Source organism: Lampetra fluviatilis, chromosome 30 (assembly GCF_964198595.1).
Source record: "Lampetra fluviatilis chromosome 30, kcLamFluv1.1, whole genome shotgun sequence".
NCBI lineage: Eukaryota > Metazoa > Chordata > Hyperoartia > Petromyzontiformes > Petromyzontidae > Lampetra > Lampetra fluviatilis.
The window spans coordinates 8747120-8768435 of NC_136304.1; the positions used below are offsets into that span (position 1 = coordinate 8747120).

At 50.6% G+C, this 21316-nt stretch overlaps 1 protein-coding gene across 3 annotated transcripts in view; it reads right to left on the reverse strand.

Moving 5' to 3' along the window:
* Window positions 1-1083: 1083 nt before the first annotated feature.
* Window positions 1084-21316, reverse strand: part of LOC144943232 (pecanex-like protein 1) — a 57979-nt gene continuing 37746 nt past the window's right edge. For 2 of the 3 annotated variants that reach the window (XM_078870541.1, XM_078870540.1), the window contains exons 25-37: window positions 19571-19700; window positions 18959-19017; window positions 17755-17970; window positions 17200-17453; window positions 16510-16740; window positions 15556-15659; window positions 14281-14431; window positions 13704-13934; window positions 12657-12931; window positions 11360-11580; window positions 10529-11184; window positions 9893-10033; window positions 1084-8580 (exon numbers count right to left, since the gene is read on the reverse strand). In XM_078870541.1, coding sequence (XP_078726667.1) covers window positions 8440-8580; window positions 9893-10033; window positions 10529-11184; window positions 11360-11580; window positions 12657-12931; window positions 13704-13934; window positions 14281-14431; window positions 15556-15659; window positions 16510-16740; window positions 17200-17453; window positions 17755-17970; window positions 18959-19017; window positions 19571-19700 — 2810 coding nt within the window. In that variant the 3' untranslated portion in view covers window positions 1084-8439. The remainder of the gene's footprint in view (window positions 8581-9892; window positions 10034-10528; window positions 11185-11359; window positions 11581-12656; window positions 12932-13703; window positions 13935-14280; window positions 14432-15555; window positions 15660-16509; window positions 16741-17199; window positions 17454-17754; window positions 17971-18958; window positions 19018-19570; window positions 19701-21316) is intronic. The other variant, XM_078870542.1, reaches the window with a different exon arrangement.

Sequence of the window (21316 nt, forward strand, 5' to 3'; positions counted from 1 at the left end):
GGCTCTTGCCATCAAAGGGCACATTGCACGCACCGCTACCCGCGACGCCTGGGGAACTTTACGGTGGACAACGGTTCACGTGTACGAACACAATGTCATGTGTTTGTATTCATCTTCTGTTTGTATTCCTTAACGGTGCGCCTAGCCTGGTGACAGCCACCGCGGCGAAATGACCGCCGTTTACTGGAAAAACAGCAGCTATTGTAAATGATAGAATGGGTGAACACAGTCAGCACCACAGGATTGAGCTTTAAAATTACATAGCGAGAGTATTGTTGCTTTGCAAACTTCCCGAATGTATTCAATGTATGGCATACAGATGTGTGGGTGGAAAATTGCTTTGAATTCCTGATTCACATTCGTAAGGTTACAAAGTTCGCATCCCATTTGAGGTTGAACTCAGCCTACCAATAATATAATCCCTTGGATCATTAAACGTAGCTACCACTCTGTCCCAGCATAGAAAAGTTCAATTTCTACTCTTGACTCGGAGCCACCGGCAGAGTGGTGCCACCACATGCCCGTTTGAGTGGGGAGTCTAATTTTGACTTTGACAAGATTTGTATCTGGCAAAAAAAAAACATGCGTTTGCATGCCTGTAAATCCCCAGTTAAGTGTTAGGAAGTTAGGCGAGAGTGACCAGTCAGAAAGAAACACCACATCGACAGCCAGCGAGGTAAAAACAAAAAGAGCATGGATATAAAAGTGCTCGCCTGTCACTTTTAAACCTCCTCGCTCAAACTCCACTGCAGTAGCTCGTGTCCACACGGACGGCTCAAGCCAGGCGAGCACACAGCCCAAATGGATCGTCACTCCGTAGACAGGGAGTACGAGAACTGACATCAGGATTCGAGGCAGCCTGTGATGAAAGATAAATCCGCTGGATTCCCAATTCATGTTTTCGTTTTGCATAAAGTACTGTTTCAACGAGTGAAGGTGGAGAGGGGGGGGGGGCTCGGAAAACTGGCGACATTAAAACGTCCTGTATAAATGTACACCACACAAACCGGTAAGATGTGTTCACATCTGGCAACTTAAAAACAAAACGAAACTCATCATAAATGAATGTAAAACACAACAAAGGCGAATACGGAGATGTTTTATTCCTATTACGTAGTCATTGCTCCTATTTCGAGTTGGAAAATCAGTCGCCGCGAGGATGGGGTGGAGCCCACGGCATGTTCACGATGAGGCCCGAGGAGCTCCACGTTTCAAATCGGCACACGTGGCTGGCGTGGTGCATAGCGCCGCAGTGCGCGCGATGGTAGCAACAATAAAATAAAACAGGCAGCGAAAAGTGACCAAACGCAAATAAACCACGGCTTGTGTCAGTCACACAGGCCAACCAACACTTCACCACCAGTCTTCATTAACACCACATAAACAGAAACATCGTAGGCCAAACGTTCAGGGAATTACCCTTATGTCACGTGGGCCGCTGGCTGACATTTTAGCCTGCTGTATATTTTTCTGAAACAAGGCACTGTTAATACGGTGGTGATGTGTTTTAGGTCTGTGCTTGTAAATACACCACTGCCAATGAAGTGTTCAGTTTTCTTTTGCAATCATCACTTGTGATTTACTCCGTGATGAAAGGTGGCATGTTGAAAGCCAACAGTAGTTTGAAGGTTGCTCCCCCACAGATATATTTGTGCTGTGTGGTTGAACAGTAATAGTAACTGATGCTGCACCTAAGACCGGCACGAAAGCATACCCGAGTATAGACGTGAGCTCTGCCAAGTAATTGAGGATATGAACAACATTGCCGTGTGAACACAGCAGTGGATTACACACCCCAGACCTGGTTCCCTCTGCTCAGTAGTCCAACGATCCCAGTTTACCACATCTGCCAATCTTCACGCACATTCGACCCGGCTGTCAAGTGATATGTGATGATGGTTTGTATAGGTTCTATCTCTGGATAGGAAGACTGAGGGGGGGGGGAGGGGGGAAATGGAACGTTTGAAAATGAAGACACCACCTGGAATTTGAGAATAACCGCATTATGCACATACCAATACGTCTTGCTGATGAACATGTGGGCATGACACACTGTGCCATTTAATCCAATGAGTGTAGATTACAGGTGGATTAATTTTAAAAGTGGTTTATCTTTTTCATTTGTTATAGAAATGTCAGCTAAATAATGCCGATATACAATCGGAACATTCTCTTGGTGTCCTTTAATAGAGGGAAGGAAATGTTTTTTTACTTTAAAAAAATAAGTGGTTTGTTTCATCAATAACGTTTAAACGCGACCTTTCCCCAATGGAATTTGTTTATGAACTTGGGGTAATTCAAACCCGTCCCATCGTCTCTGATTATCATCAGCAAGACGTAGCCTCAAACGAATGCTACTGGGTGTCCTGATTTAAAGGGAACCGATCACCAGCCATACAAGGGCCCAAGAATGAATTAAAGCTGTGGGGGAGAAATGCGAATATTCTTTTGTTCTGTTATCGCTTGTTTTTTCTTTACTTTTTCACCCCTTGGCTAAATCAGACGTACACCAATGCATTTCTAACAATGTGATGTCACGTGCCCCAAGAAAGCCACGTCAATTTAAGCTGCTGCCAACAGCGGCCTGAAATCAAAGATCTCAAATGTGCTGGCTCAATAGTAACCCTGACAATAGGGCATTTGCCCCCGCAGAGCCATTCAGCCACCATCATTTGGTGTCTTATTTCAGCAGGAGCCGAGCGAAGAGAATGGGTGGCCGCGCTCGAGAAAAAAAATCTTTGAATAAAACTGCACAATTTCCTGAACTGGTGTCTCCACGCGCGGGGAGGAGGGCATGTCAAAGCCTTTTTAACCGGTTATACAATCTGAAACATTGTCACTGCGTAGAAGGAACCCAGGTGCCGCGCATAAATAAATACGGAGAAAAAACACAATCTACATTTTCACAACCTCTCCACAGGGTAAGAAAATAAAAAGAGTTAACAGACAAAAAAAAGAGAGGACGATAATTAACGAGATGCACACAACCCTCTGGCCAATGCAAATGGAAAGGATAAATGTGCTGTATCTCAAAGCGATGTATACACTTTAACAGCGAACGCGACAACCCAAATTAAACACGTTTTTTTTAATATGAAAAACGTTTTGATTGCAAATTGAATGTGAGCGTGAAATGCATGCACAGAGCACACACGTGTGTGTATGTACACACACGTGTGTGCACAGGTGCACTTACACATGGGAACAAATGTACATAAATAGAAACGCACACTCACATGTGTATGCAAACACATAAATCAAATATGCCTGTATGGAAACCACAGAAGGCATTACTGGTAAAACAATTATATACACACATAAAGAGGAACAAACCCATTACATTACACGTCTATTAACAAGCTTTCATTCAACCAGTGCAGTAAGGCAGTTAAGTCTCAACTCATGCTCCAGACACTATGATCCAGTCCAGTTTTACATGCCAGCCAACCTCCTGTATGCTTTCATATGCTGGGTTATTTAATGAAGGTTGAGCGGTGACAGATTTGAAATCTGGGCCGGGTAACAGTCCGTGAAGTCTGGACTCAAGACTCCCAGGACAAGCATCCAGTCCCGTTTCTAGTGGCAAAGTTCTCCATTGGTTGTATATACAATGTATACTGTATACATATATACAATACATATCTACTGTATATGTATACGCTGCAGCGGTTGTTCTGATCAAAAGCGGTTGTTCGTAACATATGCAACTACGCCAAGTGAACGTGGTTCTGTAAGCACGGACGCGTTTGTGCACAAATGTGCGTGCTCAGAACGAGGTGAGATTTAGTTCCAAAAATGCAGCAAAACTCGGTCCATTCCACTTAGACGAAGGGGGGTTAAACTCTTTGGGAAAAAGGATAGCTAGCGAGCCAATCAAGGTTCTCCATCAAATATTTACAAACATCCGCACGAACGAGCATGCCCCAGAGTGCAACATTGGCGTGCACACTTAATTACGTAACCCGGTGCGGTTCGTGTACTTGGGAAGTGGAAAATGGACCGCAGTTTCGGCAGACCTCGTGTGCTAAACGCAACTACATCGCAAACAGAGCCAGGCACACGCAGGAAACTCAAACGATAAGTGACTGAACAAGACCATGGTTAAGTAAACGTTTGGGCTCATTGGCCTTCACTAAGTGAGGTATTTGTTTGTTTGTGACGTAAGAGATTGTAGATCTCTGAAACCAATGACAGAACTTAAAGCTGGACTGGATTTAAAATTACTGGATTTAACACGACTGCAGATAAAAAATATATCGCAGTGCGGTAACGTTTTCAAAGTTGCTTTTCCACCACGCTCTCATCATATATGCGCCATCTTATGCGATAGTCACGAACAGCATTCGTGTATATGTTTTTACAGTATATAAGCTTGCGATAAATTGAATTTTTCACTTTTTAACCCTTACACAACACTCGATCAAGATTATCCAAGTAACATTTAAATACATGGAACAGGAGAGGGAACAAATAAAGATAAACGTTTCTTTTCATCAACATTTTTAGCAACGCGAAAAGCACGGGTTATTAATTTAAATGTGTCACATTCCCCCAGGCCCAATGACCCTTGCAGGCCAACTTGCTGTGAGAGATCATGGGCACAACATTTTTGAACGGTGGCACAGTGGTTAGTGCACTGCTCTCCGAACCTGGCGACCGAGTTCGATTCGAAGGCCCAGGGCTAACATTGACGGCAAGTGATATCTGAACAGTGCCCCCCCCCCCTTTACCAGCCCACACGGACCAGCGAGGTGAAGTATGGTCAAGCAACCTCCATGACCAAGAGTGTGGAGGGGCATTCCTCCAGCGGTGCATTGACAAAGGGCTGAAAATGACCGATTACTTATTTTTGTACATCAAGATTAATATCAAGAGAAACAAACGGGAATGCAAAACTATACAATATTCATTTCAAGATAAACAATTATGCAGCCAGCATAATGTAAAATATCATCTTGGCTTGTCGCTCACACACACACACAGTTTGTACAATAAGCCAAGAGCGAAAACGTGTTCCCAATGTACACATCAGCCGGAAAACATATACCATGACATGACCTGTAACCGCTTGCAAAGGTTTCATTTAAATGCCCAGTTTAACCTGACTTTCTCGCAAAAATCTGATGACCCCCCCCCCAACCCTCAGAAATAAGTAATCAAGTGAAGCGGTCCACTTCAGGGCGAGGGGGTCTTGTGTTCGGTGGTTGGTGGATGCATAGAAAGATCCCATCGCATCGTGACGACTCAAAGCGTTTCCACCAGAAAAAAATGTGAAGGGGGACAACCACCACCTTCCGTCAGGCTATAGGCCCATCATCTTTCCGGCTGCCATGTCTGCCAATCCACTTGTGGTACAAGGCAAACATTATTATTCTCATCTAAAAAACAATGCCACAGGGAGGTCAATCCCCTTCTGTCTTACTGCTGCTGCCCTGGTGTCTGCATAAACTCCCATCACCCACAATCGTTGTTTTTGGGTTAGATCACATGAATATAAATTTGTAGTGAAACCCGCCGCCGCCACCACCACCCGACACAGCCAATGAGTAAGGTTTGTCAGGGAAAACAAAACATGCCAATTCGTTACTAGTTCAGCACACCGTGTGTTGGAGAGTAAACCCACGACGTTCTGCCGGTAATTACAAGCATCCTCATCAGACAACAGCCCTTGTTCACAAACCAGGCGTGAGACTATTGTCCACCACGTGTCCCTCTATCGTGTGTCATCATTCCCCCCCTCTGCCGTCTGATACCATCCTATCCATAACTTCCCTCTCCAAAAAAAACCTCAACCAAAACAAATCTTATTTCCCCCTAATCATATGATGCATGTGTTTTCCACGGACAGCCTCTTGGATGTGGACACATTTAGATGCTTTATAAACACATGCTCCATTTTACTGATGCGCTGGGAATGTCACTTATCCGTTTGGAAGCTCTACCCAGGAAAGTCTCATTGAGTCTCAAGAATATTTCCGGTAAGATCCAGTTTGAGATGGGCCAATCCATGAGTACAATATTTAGCTTGTAGAGTGAAATGAAGAGTACCCAAAGAATACGAATGCATATTATCGGTGTTGCACTCAAACCTCTGCAGGCAGCCTGGCACAAACCTCACACTATACCGCTCCCTACAGGTACCACCTTGTTGCTTAGCAGACATGCGTCGAATAAACACCATCATGGCGACAAGCTGCTAGATTAGGCGAGGCAGAACTCACATGGCTGCACGATCCACCTACCCATCTTGCAAGTAGCTTTTACACTTGTGCGTATCGCATAAGTGCGGTAGAGCCGTGCGCTCCACCCCCGTCGCAGCCACCTGCCAGGCTTTCTGATCCATCCATGCTGGACGTCTTTATAGCTCATCGAATTCCTCCAGTCGAAATAAAGATTCCGATGATTTGGAGCAAGCTCCTCTCAATCCCCCGTCGCCCCTTCCGCGCACGTCTCTTGCATTCACTCTGCGAGCCAAACTCATCTCTGATCGGTCGAATCGGATGGTGCTATCAACCTCGCTGTCACGAGTGAAAGTACCAGTGAATTGTATTTGGAATAACACCTCGAATTGTGGATTTTTGTGTCGTCGTTTACTCTCCAGTGACTAAATGCTACACGAGCACTGCCGACTGCTGTATGGATGCAGTAAGAAGGGTGCCCCTGGGGGCTCAATGAGCTCAAGATAAGCGTGTCAGCAAGTGACATTATTGCTTTTCCAAAGTGAAAACTGAAGATGAATGTCCATTAACATGGTTTGAGGTCATTACATTCCGAAGCAAAGTTGCTTCATTCACCGCTACCTGCCCAACCCAAGGGTAACACGGACAGGCAACAGAGAGCTCACCGGCAGATCGCATCGTGGTGAATCTAAGTGAAGGAAGCCCGACTCTACCAAGTCCCCTGGCTGGCGTGGGAAAGCTGGCTCAACGAGCATTACATAAAGCCATTCTCACTTCATGTAACATTAACCCACACCACCCCCCCTTATTCCAGCCATCAAATGGATTTGTCCTTTTTAAAAACGATTTAACAAGCAGTTTCACATAGTATTGGGGGGGGGGGGTGCCGAGTTATAATGGTGTTAATTCCTTGGGTGTGTAATTCGCACATCTTAACACAGAAACGCCCGAGAGCTCACAAACGTGCGGTACACATTTACAGTAAAATAAAAATCCCTGCCTTTTTTTTGACCGATACATCTTTCATTCTCCAACTTAACCTTTTCTTGGTACCGACTGCTGTCAAAGCACTCAACTGAAGCCTGAAAACACAAGTAGAGGTGACCCCCTCCTTCATAATCTCTCACTTGAGGGTCCACCCATCCACGAAAAATGATTGAGAAATTAAACGTTTGGTCAAAATGCTGCAAGTGTCAAGCTCTCGCTTCACTGCAACGTCTCCTTAAACTATACCACAATTTCTCAGATATGCTTAAGGGCTGCAACATATATTCTTTTGTGACCAACGGATATGTAAATAGCCTGCAGTAGGCCGACTTGTTGTTCATCATGCTTGTTTGAAAAACAGAAATAGCCCGGCAGACAACGCAGCAATGTTTTTTTACGTTTTACATAAGCGTCGCGCTCAAGATATGAGGCCAGTGTGTAAACCCAGGGCTCAAAATGCCAAGCCCTGCCACCCTGGGGGCCACATTTTGCTGTCCCTAAAATATTTAAGGCTGTTTCGTAGTCATAACTTTTGAGACTGTGAACCAACAAGAGAAATAACCGATTTCTTCAAGCAAAAATACGCAAAATGTGAAGGTGCTGTGATTAATATTCATGAACTCAATTGCCTATTGCATCCCTCTTGGGTGCCTTATTTACAAACTCGGTATTCATTTCTATTTTTAATGGCGATTGGTACAGGAATTAAAAAATATATATTAAGCCTGTTTCTACACCGACAACATCTCAGGATGCAGCCAGTAGTTTGGAAAACATAAAAACGATATTGACAAATCACAAGTCTGAAAGCACTGGGCGAGTTTTTGTGAGACGCTGGGCTGCGTCCAGAGGGCTGAGTCTCGGCGTTATCATGGGAGGGGGTAGTGCTCACCAAATGCCTGCAGTTCTGAGCTCTCAATGCCAACCACACCGCTCGATGATTCCAACCCGAAGGCAGGCAGCCCCACTCCCCCCAGCGGCGATGACAGCAGCAGTCTGCGCACGGCTCGGCTTCCTCCCAACGATTCGTCCGCAGGTGGCTCAAAAGAGGTCTTGGCCGATAACCAAACACTTACCGAGGCTACCCATAATCCTCGACAGCCAGTGCATGGGTGGTGGCAAGCACACAAGCGGTGGTGGGAGGGATAGGCCGGGGGCGAAGACAGCATTTCGCACAGAGCAGGGTGCGTCTCCCGAGGAGTTGATGGCGCGCTGATAGTGGCGGCGGAGGGGGGCAAGAAGGACCGGTCGGAAGTCGGCATCCATCGTGGCGCTACGTGCTCTCGGCGAGCTCCGTGACGCCGCTCTCTAGGATGGGCACGTACTTATCGCTGATCTGCAGTAGCAGGATGGCGCGGTCCAGGTGCGAGCGACTCACGCGGTCGCGACTGCACGGCACCCAGCGATGGATCACCTGCCCGTCGGAAGGCAGCGCGCGGTGGCGGATGCAGGCAGGCAGCGAGGGAGGGAGAGGCGCGGGGAAGGGGCTCAGATTGCAGCGATTCGGGGAGGCAATGGCGGAAGTCGAGGGGGGGGGAGGCGATGGGGCAGGATGGGCGACCACCAGCCGAGGGGAAAAGGTCAGGGTGTGGAGAGGTGGCGGATGAGGTTGTACGAAAGCGAGCAGCGCGATGGATGAGTGCAGCAAATTAAACAATGGAGTAGAGGAAGTGGTGAGGTGACGTGTAGACAGTCAGAGGTCAGTGGTGGACGGAAGCGTGTGTCCGTGAGCAAAGAGTTGAGAAAATTCAGACGGGGCCAGGCGATGTGTTTATAAACATGTGAAAAGAAAAAATGATCGATCAGCGGTCGTGCAAAAGTAAGGGCCAGGTGTGATTTTTAAGGAAAAGCAGAGCGAGCAATCAAGCATGCACAGCAAAGCAGAGTGAAACAACACAGAAGTTCCCATTAGACACAAACACAGGACAGACCCAAAGCCAGCCTATGAAACCAAACCATGTCATTGTGTCGTTTAGTGGGATATCTCTCTCGTGTTATCTCAATACATTGCTCAGGAGGGCAAACTATATTAGACAGCACATTATGAACAGAGGTTACGTGGACAATTAAGCGGGTTAGTGTCAGAACGTTAGGGAAGAGGTGAACTTTGGGTAAACCATTGGGTTAAGGGCACGGCTGCCATGAGGTAGTGTGGGAAGGAGTATTAGGGGTGCCAGAAAACGTTCGGTGGGGTAATACGAATAACTGTTTATGGTCCCTAAGATTATTAAAAACAAACCGCTAACAGTGCAGAGATCATAGGTTAGACTCTGGGTTTAGCCAAAACGCTTATAAATTACATACTGCACAAAACATACAAAGGTTTTGGTTTTTCACGTAAATTTGGCTTATCACAGCTTTTAGAACCAAAACAAAAATGAAAGTCTGATTGCCAAACAACAAACACTCGTTTACCCACACGTAAAAAGGGGTGAACCACCAAGTGTGGATAAGAGTGCAATGGAGGCGACGCTACACTTTTCAACGCCACCTCCAGGGGCCACTCTCTGACAAAGTGACATCGGTGACCGCCGCGAGAGTTCCAAACAGAAACGGCTTGCGGCAAATTTCCACCATGTCAATACCAGCCGGATCGGCACACAATAACTGGGCATGAAAGGTGAGAGGGGGAGGAACTAGGGGGTGTCTCCCTCGCCCGCGTGGCGGGGAGGCAGCCGCGGCCTTGGCGGCGGTGGCGGCTGCGGTAGCAGCAGTGGCTGACGTACAGTGCCCTCCATGCCATCCTGGGGGCTCCAGTCGCGCCAGGCAGCCCGGCCAGCGCGCGCCCGCACCGAGTCGTCCGGCCACTGCAGCTCACGGCGCTTGGAGGCATGCACCGAGTCCAGCACCTGGCTCACGTCCACAATCTGATGCACGGACACAAAGAAACACCCACCCACCCCACCGTGGTCAATGTCGTGCCCATAGTCGCTATACAAGTTAAGTGACCTTACTACATGCAATATTTAAGAACAAAAAAACACTGTTTCTCACAAAGACAAAGATTCGCCCGTATAGCCGTAACAGACTGTTGAGGCAAATGCTGTTAGTGAGCACATATGAAGCCTGGCATGGCACACGAGGGGGCGTTGGATGGCCAGCACTACACCCGGCCGCCTTTGTCTCCCTCCTGGCGATGTTTCAACATCTCACCAGGTACTAATGTGAAGCCGAGTCGACCGAGGAGAGGCCCAGGACCGGTTCAGATAATCGTCACTGGTGATGGCCATGAGCGGGAATCTAACTCGGGCCGCCGGATTCGTAGCGCGGCACGCTAACCAATGGGACACCGCCCCCCCTTAGAAAACAACTGTTTCTCACGTGCACACACACAATTACCAAACCACCTTCTGTTCATTCACCTGAACTCTGGCACCAACGGTTTCCCTCCTAGACGGTGTTCCGCCAAAACTCGCCAAGGTCAAACCTGCCGATCCGCCAGTCCCACCGCCGCCACCGATACCACTGACCGCAGCCGCCGCCGACAAGGGCAGCCCCCCGCACCCGCTGCCCGAGCCTGCGCTGGAGCCCGTGCCCGTGCTCGCGTTGGACTGCGAGTCGGCGTTGCTGCCGGCGTTGCCCGCGAGGCTAGCACTGGCCTCGGGCGCCAGCAACCCCGCCGCGATGGTGGCCAGCGTGGACGTGCTGCGCTTGCCGAGCGGCAGGATCACGCTGCTCAGCGTCGAGCTGCTCGAAGACGCCAGGCTCGACCGGTTCGCTCCACCGCCGCCGCCGCCTCCTCCTCCTCCGCCGCCGCCGCCGCCGCCCACCATCTCGGGCGTGCACAGCGAGGCGAGGCCGGCGCCCTCGGAGGCGTTGCGGAACGACGAGTGGCACCAGGAGCCCGGGACGACGCCCGAACGGAGCGACGAGGGCTGCCGGCCGCCGCCGCCAGTGCCGCCCGCTCCTCCGCCGGCGCCGTACCACAGCACGGACGTCTGGCTGCCCTGCGACACGCCCGCGCCTCGCTGGGGAGAGGCGCGCACCAGCCCAGCCTGCAGGGATTGCCCCAGGGAACCTGCGCAGCGCAGGCGAGTGACGGCAGTGCGTGAACACCCGGCAGCTGCGGCTGATGGGAGCCAGAGAAACATCACGCGCACGCGCCGAAGAACAAAGAGCCGGAAAATATTTTATCGAGGGTTTCTTGTTGTGTGTGCAGTCATTAAAACGGATCACCGGCCCCTTCCACACACCTGGCACGGGCTGCCCTATGACGGGCTGCATGGCGGCGTGGCTGCCGGTTGGAGGGGCGTTGACGCCAGCGTGCCCCGCGTTCCCCTGGGAGGGGTTCCCCCCGGGATTTGGGCCCACGGCACCGCCACCTCCCCCGATGGACGAGAGCCCCCCGACGCAGCAATCAGAGTCGTCCACGTTTCCGCCACTGTTGCACCCGGCGCCGCACCCCTTCCGCATCCTGTGCGCGGCACGAGCCACGTAAAAAAAAAACTTTACACTGGACCAAGAAGCAATCGGGTCGATGGCAGAATTGTCAAGGCTCTCTAACATATGCAACAAAATCAATGCAACGGGCTTCCGATATACCATTTGTGGTAACATCGACACGGTGTTTGGGGCAGGCTCGGTGCACTGAATCTAGGTGTAGTGATGTAGCCTCGCTGGATGAGGTCATGCGTGAGACCAGGATATTATGGGTAAGCACATAAGCGATACCGATAAATGCACAAATGTGCTTCCTACTGTCAATTCACTGTGTCTTATCACTGTAAATAGTGATGTAATCATGGTGTTTGTGCCAGGCAATTATACGACACATGAGAGGAGGAATACTTGCTAAAGGTCCAAAAGACACAGATGGTTATAGGTTATCACACACACGCATTGATACATACTTCACATTGACACACACATACCAAGACATATTATTCTCTATAACAGCCTATATAGTCTGTTGGGGCAAGTGCTTTAACTGTGCACTTATTAAGTGGGATAGTGTGGCCTCCACCATTCCTGGCTGTGTTTGCATCCCAAGTGCTGATGTTCTCACAATGAACAAAGTACTCAATCAAGACCAAGTCAACCCAGGATTATTTCGGATACCACTCGGCACAGATGTTGGCTGTGGTTGGGAATCAAACTCAGGTCATCAGGTTCAGAGTGCAGTGAACCAACCACTGCGGCACAAATCCCCACGCGCAAACACGAATCTACGTGTACAAAGATCCCCATATAACCTTAACAGACTGTAGGGGCAAGTGCTGTTAGCAAGCACCTATTAAGGCCGGAACGGGGTGGGTGGCCAGCACCACGTCCGACCGCCTACGTCTCCCCAGTGGCGATGTTTACACACCGCACCAGGTACTCATTTCAGGCTGAGTCGACCTAGGGGAGGGCCAGGACCGGTTCAGATAATCGTCACTGGTGTTGGTGGCCGTGAGCGTGAACCGAACCCGGCTCGCCGAGTTGGTAGCGGAGCGCAGCGCTCACCGCTGCACTACATCTCACCTCGCACACAATCGCACGCACACACACCTGTGCCAGGTGGCAGCCAGGAAGTGTCCGATGCTGCGGACGGTGATGGCCCCGCCGGCGACGGAGCGGAGCTGCTGGTGCGTGCCGGCGTACGAGGTGGTGAGCGGCGACACGTAGATGGGGTATCCGATGGGCTGGTCGCACGACGAGTTGATCATGTTGCGCAGCGCTTGCTTGGCGTTCTGGATGCTGCCGCGCTCGGGGTTGCGGTTACGCAGGAATACGAGCTCTTGGAGCTGGCCGGCCCACAGGCCCCGCACGCACTCGCGGTTCACCTGCCGGGAAGAGCCGTCGCGAGCGGGAGCGCAGCGATTCAGAGATTTTGAAAAGTGACTCCTTACGCTCGTGAACAGCGGCGCACTGCAGGTTGGCGTCACAGAAAAAATGCAGACCCCCCCCACCTGTTCCGTCTGTATGGGATAAAGTGTTTTTCCCCCCTCGCACACGTGGGCTTTCTCCGGATGCTCTTGTTTCCTCTCACATGTAAACATTCATTAATTGGCCAACAACAGTTTAATATATAGAGGACTGCAGAGCTTAGGCGACTGTTGGCAACGGCTTCCTGCTTGTCTGTGGCTCCTCAAGTCTCATTCTCTCTACACGAGAGTGAGCAATTACTGTGCACGTTAAAATATAATTATCATTATTATAGGAATTGATGTGAGGTATTAAATTGGGTTCTATGCCCAAGTTCCTCCCTCTTCATAACCCAATGATCGGGTGCCCTCCAACCCCCATGTGCCACCAGTGCACTTGCACCGCCTGTAAACTCAATAGCTATGTGCCAAATTTCGATTTAAAGCTTTCGTGACTGCAGGGATTCATCTTCTCGGTTCTTTCGGTAAAGTCACGTAGAATGGAAATAAAAAAAAATAAAAAAAATAAAACATAACAAAATAATTCTCACGTTTCGGCCACAACGCAAGCAGCCGTCCTCATGTGCCACTCACTACTCGTGATAAATTCATGGGTTTCACGCGCGGTCATTCATGCCACCCGGTCCCACCTCGGACGAGCCCCCACCCCGCCACCCCCCCCCCGCCCCACCTTGATGACGCGGAAGCTCAGGTAGCGGCGGTTGAGCATGATGACCTTGTAGTCGTCCGAGCCGTCGTCCAGCACGTGGCGCAGCGCCAGCAGCGAGGGGCGGTTGGAGAGCACGGCGTTGCGCCACGCGGGGTCGCCCTCGTGCGAGATTACGAGCTCGCGTTCGTGGTTCCAGATGGCGTCGTACAGAACTGCCGGGTCCTCGTATTCGTCTGGGGACGTGAAGTGGTCCTGGCGAGGAGAAAGCGCGGTGATCTAGCAACAGGGGGACGTGTGCTGTGGCCAGGTGATTTCATGAGCGAGACAAGGAATTTCGATTTAAAGCTTTCGTGACTGCAGGGATTCATCTTCTTGGTTCTTTCGGTCTGCATGACTTTACCGAAAGAACCAACAAGATACAAAGAATCTTTGCGGCTGGCGATTAAAAAGCCTTTGAAATAAGTTTCACTAAGGTGAGGTCCACCATTAAAATTCCTATGTCAGACCACACACCTTTCAATCATCCCCAGTGAGAGTTTAACCAAGAAGCAGGTTCAAAGAAAGGTGTTAGACCAGGAGACAGGCCTCGTCTGCTGACCTGGTGTAACTTGAGTGACATGCGCACGCCCGGGGCCACCACTTTGCGCAGGAGTTCCATGTCGGCAAAGATCCACTCGTCCTTGGGCGACGTGATGCGGAAGTCGCCCTTGAAGAGGGCATGGAGCCCGTACAGGAAGGGCTCCAGGCTGCTGCACCCGCCCACACGCACTGCGGCATCAGTGCTGGGACACAAGCACTCGTGACAGTTGCAACCATACCGCGTTGTAAAATGCAACGGCACTTATGAGAGACCGGTCTATCAGTCTATTGTCTCAGAGGCCCTGTCAGTGTCCGGTCTGTCAGTCTATTGTCTAGAGATCCCACGTGGGACCAGTCTGTCACTCTATTGTCTAGAGATCCCTCGTGAGGCCAGTCTGTCCGTCTATTGTCTCAGAGGCCCTGTCAGCGTCCGGTCTGTTAGTCTATTGTCTAGAGATCCCACGTGGGACCAGTCTGTCAGTCTATTGTCTAGAGATCCCTCGTGGGGCCAGTCTGTCAGTCTATTGTCTCAGAGGCCCTGTCAGTGTCCGGTCTGTCAGTCTATTGTCTCAGAGGCCCCGTCAGTGTCTGGTCTGTCAGTCAATTGTCTCGAGATGCCACGTGGGACCAGTCTGTCAGTCTATTGTCTAGAGATCCCTCGTGGGGCCAGTCTGTCAGTCTATTGTCTCAGAGGCCCTGTCAGTGTCCGGTCTGTCAGTCTATTGTCTCAGAGGCCCCGTCAGTGTCCGGTCTGTCAGTCTATTGTCTAGAGATTCCATGTGGGACCAGTCTGTCAGTCTATTGTCTCAGAGGCCCTGTCAGCGTCCGGTCTGTCAGTCTATTGTCTCAGAGGCCCTGTCAGTGTCCGGTCTGTCAGTCTATTGTCTAGAGATGCCACGTGGGACCAGTGTGTCAGTCTATTGTCTAGAGATCCCTCGTGGAACCAGTGTGTCAGTCTATTGTCTCAGAGGTCCCGTAAGTGTCGGGTCTGTCAGTCTATTATCTAGAGATCCCACGTGGGGCCAGTCTGTCAGTCTATTGTCTAGAGATCCCACGTGGGACCAGTCTGTCAGTCTATTGTCTCAAAGGCCCTGTCAGCGTCCGGTCTGTCAGTCTATTGTCCCAGAGGCCCCGTGAGTGTCCGGTCTGTCAGTCTATTGTCTAGAGATCCCACGTGGGACCAGTGTGTCAGTCTATTGTCTCAGAGGCCCTGTCAGTGTCCGGTCTGTCAGTCTATTGTCTAGAGATGCCACGTGGGACCAGTGTGTCAGTCTATTGTCCAGATAACCTTCACCTGGAGGACATGTGGTGAGAGGCGGTGCCCAAGGCTCGGCGTCCCAGCACGCAGAGCCCGAAGCAGAGAGTCACGAGGTTCGAGTCCTTGGCACTATCCACCGCCTGCTCTCCAGCCCACACGGCAACATTCATTCACTCACTCACTTACTCATTGATTTATTCATTCACGTGCTTATAATTATTGGTTATCAGAAGTCCCACAATCTTTTGGATGTAATGACTCGTCGTCCTCCATGCCAGGCTCAATAGATCGCCACGTTACAAGGATTTAGTGATTACACTGAGCCTGGTTTCCATTGGTGGCCATCTACACGCTCCAGTCTATACCCTAGTTCAGGGGTCGGCAACCTACGGCTCCGGAGCCGCATGCGGCTCTTTACGGGCTGCTTCTTGACAATATGTACGTATGTACAGTATGTACTCAGATGCATTGCGGCTCTTGAAATACTGAATTTTGTACCGAATTGGAAAGAAATGGCTCTTCTTGTTATTTTGGTTGCCGACCCCTGCCCTAGTTTATATTCTCCAGAACGGTGCCTGTGGGGAGCACAAGTTAAGTTTTGAAGATTTCTGGCAGCGACAGGAACATGGAATTCGAGAGAGTAGGGAATTGAGTGGAGCTTGTGAACAGCCTCCATAACGAAGTTGGGATCAACCATTCATTCGTGAGCAGGACTTTTGTTTATCTCACATGCCGTCTCCTGTATACTACAAGTCTCGTTTTGTACTATATTGTGTGTTGTCTAATTCACTGCATGTGAAAATTCTACATTCCTGTGGACCAATATCTGCAAAGGACAAGTAGTATTGACCATGGAGGGCTGATGGGAAAAATTTAATCGAGATCGGGACTACATTTTTCAAGGCTTTTCGATTGATTAAATAAGTTCTCCATCAGATCAGCACGGATGGTGAAAACATCAACAAATGGGTGCACAGGCTGCAATCTCGCCTGCTCGCGCCGGCTAGCACAGTGCTGGATCCACTCGAGGTAGACGTTGCAGAAGCTCTGGCGCGAGACGCCCGACAGCAGATGGTCGTAGTCCTCGTCGATGTTGGGGTTGAAGGTCGGGTCGACGTCGGCGTAGCCACGCTCGCAGCACGGGCGCAGCCCCTCGCGCACCACCTCGCTCTCCAGCCACTCCTCCAGCCGCAGCGAGCTCACCACGTAGTAGATTATGCTCTGCACGCGAGACGCAGGTGACACGTGCTTAGGAGGGGAGGGGGCAGCGGCCAATGGCGATCGCTAACAGAGAAACCAGCTGTTAACACTTTCCCGCTCCAAGACTACAAATTGCAGGGGGTGGGGGTCCCGTTCACCTCTGAATCTCGGAACGCGCGAGCAGTTCGCGTCAATTTTATTTAGAGACGCATCGCGCCGTTGTTTTTAAATAAGTGTATTCACCACAGAGAACAGTAGCGGCACGACTGCACTCCACGACAGATAGGCACCAAACTGCGCCACACTCCCTCGAGCATGGCCTTTTACTTCCGGAAAGGATTAACGCTTCCACAGCCACGCGGTTTTATTTTTGTGTTGCGCCCTCCTCGAAAGCCACGAACCCCCCCCACCCCCCTGGCAGGTACGCCACACACCTGTGCCCCCCCACCCGCCGCCCATCCGGCCCATCCGTCGGCTCACCTTGACGTAGTACGTGAGCAGGATCTTGCGCAGGTCGAACACCTGCAGCATGGTGGCGGCGCTGTTGTCCGTGATGCTGTACCCCTCGAGGACGTATTTCACCACGGACACCTCCCAGGCGAGCCAGCGCTGCCCGAACGCGGCGTTGAAGGACAGAGCGTGCGGCAGGTGGCCGGGCTCACAGCAGCAGCAGCCCTCGTCCTCCTCCACGCCTTCCGTGATCGCCTCCACCTCCCGCTGCTGGCAATAGGTGCCTGAGGAAGCGCACGGTCCACTCCTCCGTCATGCGATCACAAGTGTATAAAGCTTGTTTAACATTTAAATGAGTAAAAAAAAAAACATTGCGGTTGAAGACCGAGAGAGTTTCTACATTTATTCTACGTCCATAAAATCAACTAAACCTATTATCCAGGGCAATTTGGGAACTTCAACTCGCAACATTGGCGTCGCGAATCTTCAAATATTGCGAGCGCTTCCTTATCGCAAGCACACACAAGTACACGAACTTTTACATGCACGCGCGCGCGCACAGCACACGCAGCACGCACAACTGACCTCTGAACTCCAGGCCGCGCAGCTGAAAGGTGACGAGCCCGTTGCCGATCTCGATGAGGTGGATGAAGGCGTTGAGGTAGTCGGACGCCAGGATGAAACAGTCGCCCGTCGTGTAGTTTCCCCAGCGGCCGAGGGTCAGGTCGCCGCACAAGCTATGCTGCAGTGAGCGCGTTAGGTGCTCGTAGAAGATGGAGTTGAGGTTGTTATCGTCCGCACCTGCGGTTTTATTTAAATGCGTAAATCGTCAGGATGTGGCACAGCGAGCGACGGATGGGTAGATATCAAATTATTGCCCACCCCCTCCAATCCCCCAAGATCAATGAATAGTCGAGATTTGGTCACAATTCATGTTCGCATCTCCGATAAGCATGCTTGGCTAAGTACGGTGCGAAAGATGTTCAACATACATACTTTGATTGTACTGTCTGTTTCAAATGTTATACCTTGGTTATTCTATCTCCTTCGGCCCATTAGTCAAAAGGTTTAATTTGCACTTACCTGACAGGCTGAAATAAAAAGCTATGCTACACACACACACACACATTTTGATGCATGCATCGTGACTGTGAAAATACATTTCAACCAATGAATTGCTACAATGTTCCATATATTTACAACCAACAAATGAAAGGGTGAGCATCACAACCATTGCGTGTGATCCCCCAACTCTCCCCTCGAGTGCTCGATTACAGGCGTGCACCACCACCGATCAGCGCGGCTAAAACGCAGTCACGGATGAACATCGATTGTGAGGGCCGTTTAAAACTGGTAGGCCTCATGCAGCCGCGGGTTGTGTGAAATGAACATGTGGACTGTGTCCGCCAGAGGTGGATCTGCGAACTTCACTGGGCAGGGCGGTCCAGAAATTTCCAACTGTTATGACGTACGTATATATGTTGAACTTCTTTCGCACTGTACTTAGCCAATCGGAGGTTCGCGGGAAAGACAACAAACTAAACACAAAAAGCAGTACTAAGGAAATTCATTTTCAAGTTATATTTAAAAGTGCATATCTCAAGTGGCTTCCAAATAACGGAAATAAAAATGCATATGTTTTGTCTGGCAAATATCAATTTACACTCATTTTGGGATAACCAGGGGCAGGCGATCACCACCCTGCACGTGCGTGTGCGTGTGCGTGTGCCAGTGACAGGAAACGGCGGGGGGGGGGGGGGCGGGAAAAATGGGCGGCTGTGCTGCTCACCGGGACTGCGGTCAAGCTGCGTGGCAAGCCGCGTGTTGGAGTGATCGACACGCTTGGTGCTGTGGACAACAGACAGACGGGGGAGAGAAACAGAGAGCTGCTCATAAGCCCATGTCGCGTCACAGGTCGTTTACATAACCAAGCCATTGCCAAAGGTTCCATTAACTGCAGCCATTCAAGAAGCGTGGATAGAAACGGGTTCGCAATTAAGACACCGCAACCCACGATGCAAGTGAACGCGGTACTCACCCGATCGCGATTGCAACAATCGCCGTATGGTTGTGTGCAATTACAATCTGAATGCAGTGGGACTGGGGGCAGGGCTGGTGCTGCCAATGACAAGGGTAATGTTGGTGGTGGTGGTGCTGGTGATATAGTGCTGGTGCTCGCGATGGTATTTGGCGGTCATGATAGTGGTGGTGGTGTTGGCGGTGTTGACCATGGCGGGAGCAGTGGTATTTTGAGTATTGGCCGTGACGATGGTCGTCGTGGTGACGTTGGTACTGGTTGGTGGTCGTATTTGAGCATCAAACGACATGCCCAACAAGTACTACACCGGACACGCTCCCGTGAAAGAGAGAACTCAGGAGGCAGCGGGCAGCAGTCGCTCACTTGTAGTCTCGCTCCCAGAAGCGCACGGGCCGCACGTATGACGTGAGGAAAATGGCACTGCCCAGGAACGGGTTCAATGGTGTTGAGAAGACGGCCGAGATGACGGCCTGCACAAACAGCATGGCCGAGTCTGCGAGCGCACGTTAAAGTTAAACAAACAAAAAACTCTCTTCAAACGTCAGCATCTCTCGCATGCCTATTGGCGACAGGATTCCTCCACTCGGCGTTGATTTTTTATTTCGCAAGGTGGCCGTATATGTAACCTCACGTCAAGATCAAGAGGTCACACCACAGTCGACATCGTTGGGACCACCATACCCTAGATATTGCTTCCTTACTTCGGCTAGATCTCTCAAGATGTTGACACCGGACCTCCAAAATCTGATTGGTCAACGACCTCTGGGTGTCACTCCAAATATGCCCATCTAGGTAACCTGCCCTCCCTCCATCCTGCCCTGTGCAATCACACATACTCACCCCCTTTGCCCAACTACAACGTCTACCAGCTGTCAACTTCAAAGTTGCTTTATCCGATCTATATCTCATTTAGTGATAGTGTGGCGAGTGTGGTGCCATGGCCTTGGAGCAACTCTGCAAGCGCCGCGACTCCCCCCTGGCCCCCACACTGAGCACACACACCAAGTGTCGTGGCGGGGGATTGCCTGGCACAACGGGTCTTAATCCGAAGGGTCCCGAGGAGGAAAGTACCACGATTTCGACCCTCGCAGGACAGGTCACATTTCGGTGCCCGAGTCGACTTAAAATGGTATGGGTGCAATGCACGACATTGGGGGGGAGGGGTGGAATATTAAGCGAGCAGAGCAGACCATGAGGTCAGGGGATCGCAGCGCCACGACTTCCCCCAGCCCCAGACCGAATACACGCTAGCAGGGTGTGTATTCACCAGCCGGACGTCCTGCATGATTAAACAGGAGGAGTAAGAAATGAATTAGTACGGGTGGATAGACAATAGGTAGCAGAAGTAACCGTCGCAGCGCTCCATGTAAGGGAAGGAAACCGAGTGAGAATCACAGGTAGGGCACGATTGGCCGCGCAGGGTAACGTAACCCTGGATTATTGAACGATAGCTGCGGTGTGCACGGGCGCTCGTTGAGGTAATCGCTTGCAGATGTGGGCGTGAACGTGCCGCTGAACGCTGCGTTAGCTGTGGTGTACGAGAGTGTGTGGGTTAACTCCGTGCGGCTGTGCGCCAGAAGCACGAATATGTCCCTCAGAGAGGGCGCTAGCACAGGGGGCCGATCACTCGGTCGGCGGGGGCCTGGCGGGAGCTGGCGGACGAGGGAGCGCAAGGGGCGGACGTCACGCCCCACCTGCCTAGCGAGGGCGGTGGGGTGGACGTCGGTCCCCACAATAGTAACACAGGACTATCCGTTACAATTTCCCCCATGCATGTACATGACATAAAATCAGTTCCACAGGTCCACTTTCATTTCTCAGGGACGTGAATTACATTCACAGCCCAGACAAGCAATAAGTTGACCTGAACACTATGATTATATTGAGTAATGCATTATCATTTTGCATCGATCCTGGATCTTAGGGATGGGTCCTTACCATTAATATCTGGCAGTTCACCAGCATTGATTCAGAATCTGAGTAATTTAGACTGGAGGAATCCGATGAGCTATGAAGCTCTATGTCCAGAATTTTCAAAGATGCCCGGTGTATTTTCACAGATGTCCACAGCATTGATTCAAGTGAGCCTGACTCTGCTGACGGAAGACT